This window comes from Embiotoca jacksoni, unplaced genomic scaffold (assembly GCF_022577435.1).
Source record: "Embiotoca jacksoni isolate LCO1_2020_lvr unplaced genomic scaffold, fEmbJac1.0.p SCAF_6, whole genome shotgun sequence".
In the NCBI taxonomy this organism is placed as follows: domain Eukaryota; kingdom Metazoa; phylum Chordata; class Actinopteri; family Embiotocidae; genus Embiotoca; species Embiotoca jacksoni.
Window position 1 is genome coordinate 17,951,641 of NW_027185414.1, and position 18,658 is coordinate 17,970,298.

The following is an 18,658-nucleotide window of genomic DNA, read 5'->3' on the forward strand; positions in this document are numbered from 1 at the left end:
AGCATCAACAACCCCCCCCCCTCCCCTCCCCCTTTAGCTGCTCCAACAATATGTACACAAATAAACTACATTGTACAAATAAAAAAATGTTACATTGTTACATCATAATCACCTGCAGCGAGCACACACAGCTCGTTGCTGTTAGAACCCCACATTCTACGCAATTTTTCAGACTAGTACAAAGAGGAGGGTGCAAAACGTCCTGGGAGGTTTTATTTACAGAGCTATGTACAGTATGTCTCTCACGCATTACAAGGAGGAAAATTTACACAGCGGAGACCAACTTCAACTCAAAACATACCACAGGTGTCAGAAAAAACAAAAAGATAATAAATAGGTTATTTCTCACCATTTAAAGAGTAGTTCTCCATGCTTTTTATTAGTCATTTTCCATTCTAAAAAAAAAAAAAGGAACAAAGAAACAGCTACAGTCTGGGTTTTAATTAAAAAACAAACAAAAGAAAACTAGAAAAAAAGGCTTGAAATCGTGATTCTATATAATGCAAAAAATAGCAATTATGTATCTTTATGTCCAGTAAGAAAAAACAACAAATAACAAATCTCAAAATCAACATTATGAGTGAATGTGAGGAGAGTAGAGGTAATATGTTGCTGACTGAGGTGGCGTCAGGCTAGCATCTGTATCACCACGGCCAAGTGCTCTACTGTGCATCCGAAGATGTGTGTGTGTCTGTGTTCAATTTATCACGTTAGCTGAATGGTCACTGGAGAATCAACGCGGGTACGGATGTGTTTTCGTCTATTGCTCTGTGCAGCGGTGAACCGCAAACCGGGGGGGGGGGGGAAGAGATCGCCTGTCAGCTGCGTCGACCGTCATCACCATTTCAAGCCTTTGTGGTTCAAATAAATGACTGATTACAGAAGTAACAAACAAAGGCGGGGCTTCAACCGTTAAAAAAAGGTGACGTGTGAAACGGAAACGCTCTTGATGTTTGTAAACAATAGTGAGAGGGTGTCGGTCAGGGCATAGTAACGGGATACATTCTGCTCGATAAGCAACGTGATTGACATGCCACTGGTGCTCAATACAGGACCCCCCCCCCCCAAAAAAAAAACAACAAACAAACAAAAAAACCTCCAAGATAAACACAACATTCAAAAACTACATACACTTAGCTAAAAGAACACACAGCGCACACACACACACGCACACACACACACACACACACACACATAGATTCTGTGAACAAAAAGACACCCTTAACCCTCTTCACAAAAACGGAGAGAAACCAACAATAGAATAAAAACATGACAAACAGGGGTTTAAAAAAAAAACAAATTTCTGTCTGCTTGTATCCAAATGTGTGTATTTACCAACCAGGATGTGTGTATCCTGGACTATACATCTAGCCACCTTGCCTGCACAGTGTAATAGCAACAACCATTGCACTTGACTAGACATACCATACACAGCTATGCTGACTGACAGTGTGTAAATAAGTTAAAAAGGTTCAGATAATATTGCCATCAGGATACGTGAGCAGCTTTCACACACAGACAGGCAGGCGGGCGGCCCGTGTGGTAGGTCGGGAAAGCTTTTCAAAACCAAGACCCACTAAAAAAAAAAAAAAATAGAGAACAAATACACGTCATCACAAATGGGATTTTTAACTATTACAAAAATTAAAGACAAATCAGTCAATTCAGCGTGAAGCTATTTCTTTCCCCTCCACTGTTTGCGTTGATGTCTGTTCACTTTTTGGTTCATTCTGAGAAGGTTTAAGTCTCGTTAACGGTCTGCTTGGGCCTGACGCAAGGACACGATGATGGCAAATACCACCACGCAACTTAACAACACGAGGAAGGAACTTAACATTTAAAATCCCTGACGACACCAGCAAAGCCCCTCGTAGGTTAGACACCGATAAAAATCAGAAGGATGACGTGACTGGAGCGAAATGTTTAACTATGATGACTTCAGCGACTAACAAACTGATCCGAGAAGGGAACTTGACCTCTCTGTGGGCCACAATAAAATTTGAATATAGTTAAAAACACCCATTCAAAGGCCTCGGGTCTCAGGCTTAAGCCAAAATAAGGTTCTTGAGTTTTCTGACACGCTGGCGCCACCCAGTGAGTAAAGTTGGAACAGCACCAAGAAAATAAGCTGCTCTACAATATTGAACGAGGGGCAGACAGACGGACAAAACAAGAGTCAGTGAGGGATGAAACCTTTCAGTGTCTGTTACGACTCTTCAGTCTATTTAACGGGAAAACCAGACGAGCAGGGAGAACAGGACGAAGTGCTGAAAGACCCGTGTCTTGTTGGTTTTACACGACGACGTTTTGTGATGATTAGAAAATCCAATTTTTGTAAATGAAAAACAAGCAAAAGAAAATTATTTGAAACCATTTGAAACTAACATGATGGTTTTGCTTGTAAATGACAACTCTAACTTTCATCCTACCAATATATATCTATGTGACTTTGCCCAACAATGAGTACACTTTTTTTTCACTGAAAAAGGCATTTTCTTGGTTCAAAATTTTTCAGATATAATTGTGTAGTAAAGCAATGAATAATAATCTGTCTATTCTTTAAATAAATCCTCAACAACTATTCTGCTACATCTGAGGGACTGTACGGTGGTCGGCCTGTGGGAGGCCCGTTTAATCCAGAAGGGTCGACTGTCAGCTATTTGCGTTGTGGTGAGTTTCTTTACCAAACCCCGGACTGAATCTACAGATGAGATCATACAACTGTGCACTGGAGTCTTTCAAATACTGACAGAATCGTGTACACATTTTGGCCCATGGATATGAGGGGGGGGAAAGTGCTGCCCAAAAGTGAACTGTACATAAAAAGATAATTTTTATTTCTTTTATGTTTTTTTCTTTACACTTAACTGAGTGATATTACAGTACATAGGTTATTTACAACTGTGCAGTAATGTGTGGCAAAATAAATTATCTAGAAGGCAGCAAGAATACATTGGTTAACGAATATAAAAACTGTACATAATTTACGGAATACAACTTTTTTTCTGTTTTCTTTTGTTTTTTTTTCCATTAAACTAATATTGGCTCTGTAGTGTTTCAAGTCACTTCCTCAGAAACAATGAAATGCCCAAGTAAAGAAATAGACAAAAACAATATTTCTCTCCTCCTGCCAAACCACAATTTCTCAATAGTCTCTTTGAATCTCAACATTCGTTGTGTTTTGTTTCTTCTGGTTGTCCTGTGGTGTTTTTGCAGTCCATGGCGGTCCGATGTGTTTGTGTTGGAGCAGGCGGGGTCGCTGAGGAACACTCCGGTCTGTCCTCAGAGATCCGGGCCTGTCCTCTTCTGTGTAGCCAGGCTGAGAGGCTGCAGGGTCAGTCTCTTCCTCTCAGACACTGGGCCCTGACGTGCACACACATCGTAACCTCTCTGCTGTATCCCAGCCTGCTGCAGGCTTCGTTATGCGACCGTTTAGCTCGGCCCGGTGCGGTATGAACAGAGAGAGCATCCTCTGGGTCTACGGTCTTGTAACCCCAAAAACTTCAGTGGCTGGTCTAGCTTCCTGGATCCACTGAAGATCCTTGTGATGCACCACGGCTCCGTTGACTTCCTCCGGGTCAGTGCCGGACTCTGTCTAGATCTCCTGCGTCAACGGGGGAGGCTTCTCGTCAGTCCTCCCTCAGGACGGGCACCACGCTGTTGGGAGAGCTCCTCTCTGACACGTCCTCCCGGTGGTGCTGGTGGGTATCGAAGCAGGGACCAAAAACAAACGCAGAAAATATATCTCTGTCCCCCTGTCTCACCAGAACTGAGCACTGAGGAGTTGTGTCCCGATGTCAGAGCCTAAAAGCAAAAACTGTTTCTGCTTCTCACACTCTGATCGAACAAAAGTGTAAAAACTTTGAGGATGAAAGTGCAAGTTGTGTATTTTCTTTTTCCCCAGTAAAAATGTGTTTCCTTCTTCACAGAAGGGAATCCAAAGCAAGTTTTTCCTCTTTACTCTTTTTCTATAGAATATAATTTTTTCCTGTCTAAAGTCCTCTTTCAAACTTGCTAGCCCTTTCCATTCGCTCTGTTTAACGAAGTCTCTTTGAGAAGAAGTGATTCAGATGAAGTTTGCTCTCTTATCTGTAAGCACAGCTGTGTCACGCAGGCAGCAGGACAAAGTCGTCGTTGACGTCGACCATTGGCACGTAGAAGGACGGCACCTCGTTGACGCAGAGGGACTTGTGTCCCGCTGGGTCCAGCTCCTGGACCTTCAGCTGCCACTCCATCCGTTGCACCGCGTTGAGCGCTGCTGCCTCGTGCTGCTGCCGCATCAACAAACATGTCTGGGAAAGGAAAAGACAAGCATGAATCCACTCTGTGTATACACACAGTACGGTATCAATGTCTTTAAATGAAAAAAATACATATTCAGTAACGGCAGAGGGCCAGTATTTACCTTCATGCGGTCGTATTTATCATCCACGTCCTGGATCCAGGAAATGAACTGACGCGCGTTGAAGCGATCTCTCACAGATTTGTTCTCATCACCCTGCGAACGCACAACAAGTCACAATGTGAGTAAATAATAGATTTAGTAACAGCTGGCTGCTTACTTGACACTCGGGTGAGTACTCGTATATTTCCTACCTGGCTCTCTGATGGCATATTGTATACTTCAGAGTCCAGCAGCATGGTGCAGGCGCTGAATGGCACAGCCTGATTGGCTATCGTCCTGGCTGCTCTGCAGTGAACCCTTAAAACCTCCTGCTCACATGAGACAATCAGCTTCTCCTGTGGACAGCAAGCACAGCACATAAAGAAGAGGAATATGAGATATGAAGTTGAACATCAGGATGACTGCCATGTTTCTGAGGTTAATAGAAAGGGCTCTTTATCAACAAAGCTGCCACATATGTTTCATTATAAGGGTTGTCATTTAATTAGAGAGCGAGATGAAAAAGATTGCATTTCACTCTGGCTCAACTAAGGAGGGGAGGCTATGCAGATTTCACTTGCATTTCTATTCAAAAAAAGCTTTGATCTTTCATCAAAGAAGTGCTCATAGCGTTCGGTGCACATGTGTGTGGCTAAGTGTAGGAAAGCTGGGACGGAGGGAATTTAGGACAGAGAATAAGATGAGAATAATATGAGACGTGTTAAAAAATAGGAAAATGTCCAGAGAATCTATTCCTTACCCGCTCGATGCTGTGCTGCAACCTGAGTTTCCCTCTCACGGCCTCTTGTTGCCTGAAGAGCTCCTTCAGAGGTTCTGACAGCGATGGAGGTGGGGCAATCTGATGAGCAAAACACAACAAGGTATTATACACCTATTATGTACCCTCTGATACATCTACACACTAAGTTACAGTGTTTATGTATAGAAATGAAAACATTCCACACACTTATATTTTCTTCTTTTGCTGTCCAAACTTTGAAATCGTTACAGAATCAGACTTTTATCCCACACAGTTTGAACCTGCTTTGTTATAAGAGATAATGCAGAGACACCGTAACTTACCACAGGGATGTGCAGCTTGCTGAGGGGCTTGCCATCCAGCAGGTAGGAGCCCGTGTAGGTCACATATTCAGCGTAACACTGCGGGGCCTGAGGGGTGATGTAGCACAGAATCTTCCTCTTTTCCTCGATCTTCTTCCTGATCTGCAGGTACTCAAAGTAAGGGTTGGAACGGTCACTGTGGTAGGGCTCGATATCATCTAGCTTGATGGCATTGACCACGACAGCTAAAGTCTGCTGAATCATCTCCCTCGTCTGCTGCATGGCTGTGTTCACCAGCTGGACCTGGACTTGCTGCCCAGCAGAACGAGGAAACTTCCTCTTTCGTGGGTGCTGGGTCTGAGATTCCTCTTCGTCCATGGGTATAGGACGGCCTTTTGTCGTCTTACTGAGAACCACAGACGCAGAGGTCGTCACAGACGGAGGTACAGACACCGCTGGGGTGGAATTAGACGCAGCAGAGCAGACACTGAGCCCAGAGTCTTTGTCTTTCTTCAGAGCGGAGAAGGAGGACGCTGTGGTGGGTGTCGGGGTTCTCGTAGGAATTGGGTTAATGCTCACCACCGGACTGGTCGTCACGGGGGTGGCGGCGGCGGTCGAGGTTATTATGCTGGAGGTAGGAGGGACAGCAGCAGCAGCGGGATTGTTCTTGGCGCGATTGCGGGTCATCCTTTGAGGGATTTCATCCACCTTCTTGGGGATATCTACAGTGGTGGACTCAGTGGTCAGGGTTACCGGTGTTAGCTTGGACGCGGGCTCCTGCGTGTCTGGTAGTTCCACCGTGCTGGAGAAGGCGACGGCCAGCGGGAGCTGAGGAAGAGGACTGCATGACACAGATTCTGCTACGGTGTCAGACATCTCCTCCTGTCTCGCCTCAGACTGGACAGCAGACACCGAATCGTCGGGTAACTGCAGCGGCTCAGGGAGGGAATGGATCTGTATGAGATGTTGCTGACTGGCATCTGGTTTCACAGATGAATACAACATACTGGGCTCCGACTCATCAGCTTCTCCACAAGGTAATTTTCTTTCCAAAATGCCGCCCTGTTGTACGCACAGAGGCAGAGAGCTGTTGACGGGCACACTTTGAGGCTCAGGGTCCAAGTCTTGCTGGAAGGTGGCCGGTGGTGACGGCACAACCAAGTCTTGTCCAGCAGGTTCCAGAAGGTCTCCAGCTTGGCATGAAGTCTTAGCCAGGCTCGCCAGGCTCGGCAAGTCTACCTCCATTATGTCTGGGTCGTCTCTGTCCGTAATGGTATGTCTGATGTGAGACGGCACGGTCTTGATGGGGTCAGCCAGTTCAGGCTCTTGAGACTCAGCTTCTTCCGACTTGTCTGGTAGCGGCAGCTCAGGCAAGGAGAACGGTCCCAGGTCATCCAGCTCGTCTGGATCCGCCGAGAACGGGTCTGCCCAGGGCACCACGGGCTCAGGGTCCACAGCTGGGGCTATGTGGCCATCAGTGGTAGCGCTGAAGCTGTGTGCGCTCTCCCTGCTGTCTGGTTCGACACATGTCGACTCCGCGTCCATCTGGTGACTGTCCTCTAAGCTCGGCCTGTTGCAGTCCTGGAAGAAAGACTCCAGCCTATTGGAGGAGGATGAGGTGTTTAAATAGTTGGGCTCCGCATCCAAAGCGGTGTCAGGCCTCTCTGGAGAGGGGATGTCAGCCACAGCTTCCTTCTGCTCATCGAAGTCCTCCGGGTCCTCTTTGTGCCACCTATTCCAGGCAGCGTAGGGGGAAGTGACAGAGGGGTGTGCAGACAAGGGCTGCATGTCGTTGTCCGAATGGGAGTAAGGGCTTGTTATTTTGGAGACGGCAGCCTCTATCTCCCCATATGTCCTGTGTGGAGATTTGAGGTCCATATCAGGGTTCCAGCCTGATATGTGTTCGAAGCAGTTCTCTCCATGGGTGGGTGCAGAGTGTGTGGGCGACAGCTGGTGGACCTCCGGCTCCTGCCGGTCTGGAGACTCTGCAGGCCAGCTCTTCCTCAGAGGGTCTTCAACTCGAGGGGAGAAGGAGCACGGCTCTCTCGTTTGTTCTGGCTCCTCCACTTCACAGTGGTCTCCCTCAACTCTCTCATCCATATCGCCCTCTTCCTCTTCCTCGTCATCCTCCTCCTCGTCATCCTCCTCCTCCTCCTCTTCCTCCTCTTCTTCATCCTCCTGTTCCTGTTCCTGCTCTTCTGTGACAGAGGGAAGATCTGAGAGGACCAGATTGGGCTCACTGTGGTGAGGCTCGGAGATGTCATCGATATCCAGGGGCGGTAAAGCAGCAGGAGCCGGAGTTGGTGGTGCAGCGATGTCAAAGCAGGGCTCCTGGGGGTCTGGCCTGTGAACTGGTGTTGAGGGTTTGGGTAAGAAACTGTTGTATACACTTTCAGGTAGGTGTTCATTAACCTCTGTGTCAACAAGAGTTGGTGCGACCACATCTGGTGTTGGGTGGACTGGCTCCTGCCGAGGCGACACTATTCTCATTGGGGAAAAATAGGGAGACGACGGGCACTCCAGCCGATCCACAGTAGCCGATTTGTCTTCAAGAGGTTGAGAAGAAGAGGATGGATCAAATTCAGCCACGGGATCACTCTGCTGTCGAAGAAACTTGTCAGCCTCTGCCTTGAACTCATCCTCGAGAGGCCTGCGGACATCTGACGACGCGGAACGGCTGACGAGTGGCAGCTGGAGGTTTTTCGCAGGAGTAGGACAGGTGCCCTCTTGGAAACTCTGGGAGTTAGAATACCTGCTGGGAGAAAAACAAAAACATTTGACATTAGAAAATATGCTACATACTCCAAATTGTCACAAGAGTAAACCTGCAGCGTGTTTACAAGTTCAAATACCTTTCGAAGAAGGACGGGGAGCAGGCATTCATCGACATAGTCATAGCTGATGAATTCTGGCAGTCCAGCCCATCCAGCATGATGTCAGGGTAATCCTCAGCACTACAAGATGGGGTACGTGGAGTCTGCATTACATCCTCAAAGCTGGGGCAGGAGATGACAGATGTTGGTGTGGGGACACCAGTCGGCCTGTTTTGATCTGGCCTGGGAGAAGCAGGGAGGTTCTCCTTCATTTGGGGGCCAGCCAGCCAGTCCTTTGAGTTCTGACTGTCAGGAGGCTGGAACTTGCTGCCTGGAGACACCATTTGGGCCGGGAGACCCACATCCTTCAGCTTCTTCTCTTTAAGACCAGACTCCAGGCTGTTGGATTTCTTCGATGACAGCTCACTGCGACTTTTCCGTACTTCCTCCGTAGACTTGGTTTTGTCTTTGAGCTTCGGGTCTCCTGATTTGGGTCTCAGTTTCTCCATCTGCTTCATTCTCTCTTTATGTCTCTTGTGGCGCTCTTCAATCTCCTGGTCTTTTAGACTCAACATCTGTCCAAAACTTGTCATTTGATAATCACCGTCCACCAACAGTTTCTCCCGTGGACGATTATCTTTCCGCGCTGTGTCTTTGGACTGAGGGAGCTTTTCGTTTTCCTCCTTCGCCTTAGATTTACTGTGGTCTATCCTGTCTTTGTCCAGCGTATCCCTATTTCTGTCTTTCTTCAGATCAAACTTGGGACTCTCCTCTTTAGACCTGTCCTTCAGAACAGTGACCTGTGGGCTATCTTTCAACCCTGACTTTACATCCTCTTTGGAGTGTTTGAAGGACCCAAAGCCATCGATGTATTTATTCTTCTCCTCCTTCATCTTCTCCTTATGTTTCTCCTTTTTCTTTTTGTCCTTCATTCGGTCACTGATGACACCCGTTGTTTTGTCCTTGTCCTTTTTGGACATCTCTTTTTCAAATTCCAATGTTTTATCAAAGTCATCCTCGCCGTCTCCCTTACCTCCATACGGAAATGTGTAAGGGTCGGCCTCTAGAGGCATGGGCTCCTTCTCGAAAGGTAAGCTCTCTCTGCGGTTGTAGGACTCTCTGATTTCTTCTGTTTTGTCCCGTTTGTCTCCTTTCTCCTTCTTCACCTTTTCTTTGTCCTTGTCGTGGCTTTTCTTGGATGAAGATGAGGAGGAATGTCGATGCCTCTCTTTCTCTCTGAACTTGTCCTGCGGCGTCGATATGCACAGGGAGTCTCTCCTGTCCTCGGACATGTCGGTCAGGCTGATGGAGTCGTAGTAGCTCGTGAGGACTGGCTCATGACCTCTGTCGGTGAAACTATCGGAGGAGATTTCACTGTTCTTGTCATTGGAGTCATCCTTGTAGTCATTCATAGCCTCCTCCTCCAGTTTTTCCAGGAGTGATTTCTCATTCTCACCACTGCCTTTTGAGGGCTTCCTCTCCTTAGAATGGTCCTGCTTGTCTTTATATTTAGTCTTTGTCTTCTCCTCGCTTGCGTCCCTTTTGTCCAACAGCTTCTGCTTGTTTTTCTTGTCTTGGTTTGAGTCCATGGACATCCTGTCTTTTCTCTCCTTATGTTTGGCATCCACTGAATCCTTCTTGTCTTTGTTGTGTTTCTCGAGGGAGCCTTTCCTCTCTTTACCGGTGTCAAACGCGGCCTTATCTTTCTTCTTGTCCTTATGTTCTTTGTCTTTTGCCTTTTCCGTGGCATGTTTAGTCTCTGCAGAAGATTTTCTCATTTTTTCTGAAGGGAAGTGATCCAGCTCATCCTGATCAGGTGTCGAGTCTTTCCTGATGGAGTCAGACACCAGCACACCACCATTATAGCTGTCCTCGTCATCGTCGCTTTCATCAGTGAATATGTCAGCTATCTTGTACCACGTTTTCTCGCGGATTTTCTCGGGTTTTCTTTCCTCTTTCTTGACCTCCAAGAAATCCTTCTCCCTGTCAACATGTTTGTCTTGAGAGGCCTTTTCTTTCTTGTCCTTTGTCTGTTCTGAAGACATCTTTCGATCCTTGTCTTTGCCGTGAGAGTCTTTGTGTTTGTCTTTGGCTCCCTCCTTCTTGTCTTTGGTGCCCCGGTCTGCATCTTTTTCCTTGACTGTTTTTTCTGCGGAGCTTTTCTCGCTCTTGTCTTTCTCCTGATCGGCTCCTCTGTCTTTTGCTTTCTCTTTGTGCTTGTCAGCTTTTGTCTTTTCTCGCTTCTCCATTCCCTCGCCCTTCTTGTCTTTCTCCTTTCCAGAGTGGTTTCTTTCCCTGATGTCACAGGATTTACCGACAGCATCAACCTCTTTGAAGAAAGTGTCACTGCCATATTCATCTCGTATAGATTCCTGCTTGATTTTTATGTCCTTTCTTTCCTTCATGAAGTCATACGAGTCTTTACGGTCTCGACTGTTTTCCAGAGAGTCCTTGTCTTTTTTGTCTTTGACTGTGTCCGTGGACTCCTTCCTCTTCTTTTCTTTCTCAACCGAGTGGCTGGAGTTTAATTTTTGTTTTTCTGTCCAGTCTTTTTTCTTTTCATTCGTCTTCTCTGAAGAGTCTTTGTCCTTTTTCTTCGAAGTGGCTTCCTTCTCTGATCTTTTCTCGGTGTGATCTGATTTCTTGTCCTTGACTTTGTTGTCTTTCCTCCTTGTCTCCTCCTTAACAGTCTCAACAATTAGTTTAACAGCGTTGTTGGCTTTGTATTCCTTGTACTCTTTGACAGGAGCATCCCAGCTGTCATCTCCGTAGAGGGACGAGTCAGAGGACATCTCGGAGCCCCATCTGTCATGATGGTCATCTGAGGCACTGAGCTTTGTGTCCTCCAGGTTGAGGAAACGGTTGTTGACGTCGTAACCTTCATACTCGGATTCCTCTTTCTGTGCTTTGTCTTTTTTACATTTCTCCTTCTCGTCCTTGGTGTTTTTCTCCTTGTCCACCTTTAGGTGCTTTTCCTCTTTCTGCTCACTCTTCCTGTCGGCCTTTGAAGAGGACTTCTCCTTGGACTTTTTCTTTTTCTCCTCTTTGTGAGCCTTTTGTTTATCCTCCTTGGGTTTCTCCTTCTCCTTGACATTTCTATCCTTGTCAGATTTTAAAGGCTTCTCCCGCTCCTCCTTATTTGTCTTGTCCTTGGCAGAGTCCTTTGTTTTCTTGTTTTTCTCCTCTTTTGCCGTCCTGTGCAGGTCTTTTCCAGACGACCAATCCTTATCCTCAGACTTGGTTTTTGAAAGCCTGTCCTCCTTTTTTGAATGGTCTTTTTCGTGTTTTGATAATTTGACTTTGCTCTCTGCTGGCGATTCGGAATCCACAATTAGGGACTTCTGTCTTGAATCATCAAAATCAAAAGAATAGCTCTTGACAAATTTCTCATTCATATCTTGATTAAGCACTAGACTAGGAGCTTTGTCCTTTTCCTTATTTTTGTGCTTGTGCTTCACTTTATGCTTTTTCAGCACTTTGCCGTCCACATCAGTTTTGGAGACTGCACTCTCTGCACTGGCCGCTTTGTAGAGCTCAGAGTTTTTCTTGTCTACAGTGTTACTGTGCACGTTGTTATTCTTCTTTTTGTTCTCCTGCGCTTTCCTTTTCACTTGTTTTATTGACTCTACGCTGGAATCAGCAGAGGAGTAGTCCGACTCACTGGACAGTCTTGTTCTGACTGAATCAGAGAGAGAACTGACGTCTGACCATGGGGGAGATGACACAGTCTTCCAGCCATCTGTCCTCCACTGCTTTGGATGCTGTTCTGCTAATGATGGTGCCTGTTTCTGGGAGTTCAAGTTTCCATGTGAAGACGAAGAGGAGGATGCGTTAAAGCCAGGGGTTTCTTTCAGGTTTGTTGCTGAAGAGTCCTTTATACTACTTGAGCCCTTGTCATCCTCACTCTCCATGTCCCCACAATCAGAGTCAGATGTACAGAATTTGTCATTGACTTTACCAAACCTGACTTCTTTACTGACATTATTTTTACTCTCCTTCTTTCGCTTCTTTTTGACTTTATTCTTGTCTTTTTGTTGTTTAGAGCTCATGCTGCCAGAGTCTCTAGTCTTGGTATTTGTTTGCTGGGCTTGTTGCCGTGGCGTAGGCGCTGGTGTGAAACACAACGTCCTATCATCCTCGTCTGAACTGTTACTGTCAGAGATGATCCGCCTGACAGTTTTCTTTGGTGTGAGCGAGTTGCTTTTGGAATAGGTTTTAACCTCCATCTTGGGTATAGAGATGAAGCTGTTGGTCTTGGTAATTGATTCCTTGCGGAAGTCTTTTTTCAAAAGGTGTTTGTCGTCCACAGGAGGGACACGCTCCTCCTCGTCATCCTCATCAAATTCGTATTCATCTTTGACGGGTGTGACGGCAGACTTAGGAGGGTCGGCGGTTTTCCCTTTCAACTTCAGGCCCTTCTCAAACTCCGAGTCTGTGTTATTGCCATCAACAGAGCTGGATGGGGCAAACGAGGGGGCATCTTCCTCCTCTGAGGATTCTGTGGGATGTAAAAAGAAGGAGAATCAATACACAACACTTAAAGACCCAATTACACTAATGACTTGCACAACAGTCATGTAATATTAGATACCTGATGAACTTTCTTCACTGGAGGTGTAAGTGCCTTTCCCCAGCAACAGATTCAGCATAGTTGGAGAGTTGGCAACCTTCAATGGTGTTTCACCTCTCCTGTTGCTTTGTCGCGGGTCACCTCCATACCGTAAAAGAAGCTTAACCACCTGAAACCAATAAAGTTAAAGATTACATTCAAGGAAATTGTAATTTAAGGGGTGATATTACTAACTCTTATGGGTCAGACTTTACAGGAGAAAGGATACAAAACTGTTCTACCATGATATTATTATTTGGTCAAATGCATAAACCATGAATAAGCTTAACAGACTGTCAGATTTATGAATGACGAGAGACTAAAGTTGGCTTTTCACCCTTTCTGAACTGCTCGTTGGATGGTCAGCACCTCTCCTCCCCCTCACACCTCCCTGATATTTGGGTGAGGTGAGGTCTGAGTCCAACCATTTCAGTAACTTTCCAAAACCGATATTCAGACATTTACATCCACTTTGTGCCAGCTGTGCAGAGGTGAGAAAGTACGATGGCTTTGAGATTCTCTAGCGCAGGGGTGGGCAAACTACGGCCCGCAGGGCACATCCGGCCCGTTGGTCTTTTTAATCCGGCCCGCCGAAGATTGGTACAGAATTGCCCAAATCAAATCATATCATAATTATGACTGCATTCATTTGACCTTGTCCTGTAATACCTGGCGGTCCACCAGGTGGCGCACTAGGCGCAGTGATACATTGACTTGATTTTGCGGAGGCCGAGCTGCTCTCTGTTGTTACTCTGCTGCTGCTCTGAACCCATCTGCAACAATGAACGGGCCAAAGAAAAGAAAAGTCGACAGCGAGCGCCGAGTGTTTAATAAGGAACGGACGACTAAATATTTTTTCACTGAAGTCCGGTCGAAGGCTGTGTGTCTTATTTGCCAAGAAACCGTTGCGGTTTTAAAGGAATACAACATCAGCCGTCACTTTTCCACCAAGCATGCTAATTGCGCCAACAACCAGTCAACGCAAGAACGGACGACGACCGCTCAGAGGTCGGCAGCTAGTTTGCAGGCTCAGCAAAACACCTTTATCTGACAAACTGCCATCCAAGAATCAAGCACGAAGGCAAGTTATTTGCTGGCATTCAAATTAGCAAAGACCAGCAAGCCTTTCTCCGAAGGGGAGTTTCTCAAAGAGTGCATGGTAGAGACAGCAGGTATCTTGTGTCCCGAGAGCAAGAACAAATTTGAAAAAATGAGCTTATCACGCAGGGCAGTGACTCGCCGTGTTGAGCTAATTGACGAAGACTTAGCTAGCAAGCTAAACAAAAAAAGCGGAGTCATTTACATTATATTTCTTGGCACTGGATGAAAGTAATGACAAAGGACACCGCTCAGCTTTTAATTTTTATCAGAGGGATTAATGACAATTTTGAGATAACAGAGGAGTTTTTGGCCGTGGAATCCCTGAAGGGGAAAACGCGGGGAGAGGACTCGTATGACGGCGTGTCGGGGGTCATCGAGAGGCTACAGCTACCTTGGAGTCCGCTCGCCAACGTTACCACGGACGGATCGCCAAATCTGACTGGAAAAAACGTCGGGTTGCTCAAAAGAATCCAGGAGAGGGTGAAAGAGGACAACCCTGAGCAGGAGGTCATTTTCTTACACTGCATAATCCACCAGGAAGCACTGTGTAAATCCGTCCTGCAGCTCGACCACGTAGTGAAGCCAGTTGTAAAAGTGGTTAACTTTATTGGAGCGAGGGGACTTCACCGTCGTCAGTTCATTAAGTTTCTTGAAGAAAATGACGCTGATCACAAGGACTTGCTTCACCACTCCAACGTCCGCTGGTTAAGTTTGGGGAAAGTATGTCAACGAGTGTTGGAGCTCAAACAGGAGATTATCTCATTTTTGGAGCTACTTGAGAAAGCTGACGATTTTCCTGAGCTGAGTGACACAGATTGTCTTTGTGATTTAGCTCTTGCTGTGGACATACTGACACACATGAATGAGCTGAACGTGAAGCTACAAGGGAAAGACCAGTTTGTGCATGAAATGTACACAAACGTCAGAGCCTTCAAAACCAAGCTAGCTTTATTCTCAAAGCAAATGTCAAACAAGTCATTTGCTCATTTCCCCACGCTGGCTACGCTGAAAGAAGCCCCTCGACATGTGGAAAAAAATACAGGAAATCACTGGACAACCTGCACGGAGAATTCTGCCATCGGTTCTCTGATTTTGGAAAAATTGACAAGTCACTTCAGCTGGTCTCATGTCCCTTCACACGAGACCCTGAAATGGCGCCACAGGAGCTGCAGTTGGAACTGATTGATCTCCAATGTGACACCGTCTTAAAGGAGAAGTTCAACTCTCTTAAACTGGATGAGTTTTATGCTTCATTAAGCGCAGCCAAATTTCCAAACATCCAGAAGATGGCACAGAAGATGCTGGTGTTGTTTGGCTCTACGTACGTGTGTGAACAGACTTTTAGTGTGATGAACACCAACAAAGCACCTCACAGATCCCAGTTGAGTGATGAACACCTCAGATCTGTTCTGAGAATTGCCACAACAAAACTAACACCAGACTTCGATGCACTAGCAAAGAAGGGTGATCAACAACACTGTTCCCACTAAAAGTGAATGTACGTATTAACACTGTAATGCCTTTTTTATGTTTATGTTTGATATGTATGCATCTGGTGCTGGCCTGGCCCGTCTGTCAAATTTTAAAAGTCAATGTGGCCCCTGAGCCAAAAAGTTTGCCCACCCCTGCTTTAGCGGTCTGTTTTCATTCGTAACAAAACTATGAAAAAACTTCTGAAGAGACTGTCTGAAAATATGTACCGTTATCCTTGTATTTAAACAACTTAACATCCGCACCATCTCTATGGTGGACAGTTTTCTTGACCATCTTTAGTTTTTCCATTTTCAGAGTTTTATGATAAATGGTTTCTTTTGAATTTTGAAATAATATTTTGTTCTTTACTGCTTTCTTAACAGTGGTGAATGCATTTGGACATGAGCTTCCTTTGCATGATTTTGTTTCGTTTTACCTTGAAATGTCCATTGTTTGATGCATCATGTAGAGGGGTGTCATCATCCAGACCCTTGGTGTTGACCTCTGCTCCGGCTGCCAGCAGCTGCTTGGCCACATCATAATAGCCCCTGTTGCACGCCTCATGCAATGCAGTCCAGCCTAAACACAAGATGAATATCATTGTGAGAAGTGTATATCACATATAAATGTATATATATAGCTACATGGCTAAAGGACAGTGACTGTAAATAAAGAGGCTCTCACCTGCAAAGTCTTTTACATTCACATCAGCTCCCTCGCTGATGAGCTCCTTGATGCGGCGTACCTCTCCACGGATTGCTGCTCTGTGCAGTCGAGTCTCTCCTCTCTCGTTCCGTTTATTCACTTTGTCTTTGGTTTTAGATGCAGAGTTTGGCGTTCCCTTCTGGCCCAGACTGGACTGTGACTGATGCTTTGGTGTTGTGTCTGTAGGCGGGAGAACAACATTTCACTACAACACTAGAACAGTTTCTTATGGCATCATTTTGAAGAACTTGCTTCAATTGTCTCTGTTTTGTTTACTACTTCTACTGTGAATAACTGCGTTTGAGCTGCTCACAGCCAGAAGGGGGCAATGACACTCTACCCATCAGCAGCAGAGACGGTCGGACCTACTTTACTTCAGCTCATTTCATCACATTTACAAGATTAAACTCAAGCCTTAATCACATTTACATTATTGAGTTTGTACAGCTATTGTCCCCAATGACATTTGAAACACACTCACTTAATCTAAGTCCATGCCTCCAGGCATGCAACAAAGGAATTAACATAAATAAAAGTGACTATGCATTGGTCCTAACCCACCTAATTCTATCGCAAATGTAAACTGTTCATGAAAAAGTACAAGGTTTCAATAATAAAGCTATTTTAGGCGACTCTGTCGACCACAAATAAATGGACAATTTGAACAGCCAAAAGCAAACAGTAATTTTAATGAATAATCATCTAACAGCAGAAAACAAGTAAACAGCAACTAAATGCTTGCAGGTTTTTTGCATTTGGATGTGTGTTGTCATTTTGCTCAGATGCTGAGATTGCACCATCAATTCCAGACTAACGCAACACCAGCAGAGGAGTTAGTTTCATTTCCTTACATGCTGCATTTAAGAAAAATACTGCATATGAACCAATTTGTAACTGTTACAGCTGTTAGGACAAAACAACATCTATCTCTGACAGCATGCATTTACATTGCTGCTGTAATGAGAATTAATGTGGATTAGCTTGTACGGGATTCGAATTAAGGAACTGGTTCTGTCCAGAGTATGAGTGAGACTTGACAAAAACCGAGCAGGCAAAATGCTCAACATCCAAAAATAAACAAAAAAGCTACACTCAAAGCTCCCTCCCATCCCTTTTTCCTTGTCTGCCACCCGTCCGCAGAAGACGTGGCCTAAATGATGAGCAGGCACCTGGACTGTTGACGGACTCCTCAGCTGTCATTTGCATGAGCAAGGCCACCTGCTGCCGCTCGGAGAGGGGGTACCCGGCCCGGATCCCTGGCATCCCCATTCCAAACGGCAAGCCCGCTTTCCGGGTGTTGGTGGGCTCCTTTTTAATGCGCTTCCGCTCTGGACCTGGTTTCTCTGTGACAAGAGTGAGAGGAGAGGAGCAGAGTTTATTTTATTGGGTGGCACACAACTACATGTTCATTCACACTAATCTAATTTCCTAAATCTTGTGGAAGGGGAGAGTAATGGAGTGTTATTAGTGCAATAACAATAAAAAAACAAAAACATTTGACTCTACTGTGATTATTATACCTGTCATTATGACTACTAAAATCAAAAACACTTAATTAGCAGTTACTACATTTTTTTTTTTGCTACATTCCATGCTGTTTCTATAAAAACAAAATAATATACAAAATTGTTTATTTAAAAAATCTGTCATCTAAGCCAAGAACTTTACCCATAATTGCAATACCCACTGTATCAACCTTTCACTGTTATGATAATTCTTAAAAGCACATGGAAAATATCACGGCTATAGGACTAATCCTAAATATTTATCTTGATTAAGCCAACAAATAAGCTCTAACAACAACAAAAGCGCTTAAACCTTTCACTTTGTCACACCAAAAGACAATAAAACAAAAAGTATTCATTGTACAATTAACAAATAGTTTATTCATTACAACACATATTTTGCCCTCTTTTAGAATTCCGATTGCAAAAAGTGTGATAGTTTCAATGTGTATAAACCTCTGTAAAAAACAAAACAAAAACAAAACACCACACTTGCTCTCATCAGCCTCGTGTGTGAGAGTTCGCTGGTAGCAGCGGGTGACTTTTGTGTTATTACCCAGCTGCCCCTGAGGAAGGGAGTGTTTATGTCTGTCTCCAAGCCAATCAGCCCGAATCGTGAAGAGAGGAAAGAGGGTGTGACTTGGCAGAACCGGAGTTATTACGAAATAGCTGGTGTATATTTCAATTCAACATGGCCTTGCCAAGGTCACCGCATGCCTGCCTGCCTGTCTGCCTGCCTGCCAGGATTACTGGAGACACGGTGCTACTGGACAAAAGCTGCTGCTCCACAAAGACACACCCAGCAATTATTTTCAGTGGCACCATACCATCTGATGACCCACACGGAGGGTAAAGCTACACATGACTGTAACACTTCATCACTGAGGGGGAACAACTCGCACAGCACGCAGCAAACGCTACCGACAAGACGGACTCCTGCTAAGTAGAGGAATGGAGACGGCACAGTTAAATGTGCACATAAGGAGAACGAGGAGATGGATGTGTC

At 45.3% G+C, this 18,658-nt stretch overlaps 2 protein-coding genes across 3 annotated transcripts in view; one reads left to right on the plus strand and one right to left on the minus strand.

Moving 5' to 3' along the window:
- Nucleotides 1-3,965: 3,965 nt before the first annotated feature.
- ankrd11 (ankyrin repeat domain 11) overlaps nt 3,966-18,658 on the minus strand; it is a 96,073-nt gene continuing 81,380 nt past the window's right edge. Inside the window, exons 5-14 of one of the 2 annotated variants that reach the window (XM_069174029.1) lie at nt 17,317-17,490; nt 16,127-16,327; nt 15,879-16,021; nt 12,851-12,998; nt 8,299-12,757; nt 5,468-8,198; nt 5,145-5,243; nt 4,597-4,740; nt 4,406-4,498; nt 3,966-4,292 (exon numbers count right to left, since the gene is read on the minus strand). In XM_069174029.1, coding sequence (XP_069030130.1) covers nt 4,107-4,292; nt 4,406-4,498; nt 4,597-4,740; nt 5,145-5,243; nt 5,468-8,198; nt 8,299-12,757; nt 12,851-12,998; nt 15,879-16,021; nt 16,127-16,327; nt 17,317-17,490 — 8,378 coding nt within the window. In that variant the 3' untranslated portion in view covers nt 3,966-4,106. Of the gene's footprint in view, nt 4,293-4,405; nt 4,499-4,596; nt 4,741-5,144; nt 5,244-5,467; nt 8,202-8,298; nt 12,758-12,850; nt 12,999-15,878; nt 16,022-16,126; nt 16,328-17,316; nt 17,491-18,658 lie in introns of both variants that reach the window. The other variant, XM_069174028.1, reaches the window with a different exon arrangement.
- Nucleotides 14,201-15,151, plus strand: LOC138213379 (general transcription factor II-I repeat domain-containing protein 2A-like). The gene has a single exon (XM_069174446.1). It carries the CDS (start codon nt 14,201-14,203, stop codon nt 15,149-15,151), a length of 951 nt encoding a protein of 316 aa, XP_069030547.1.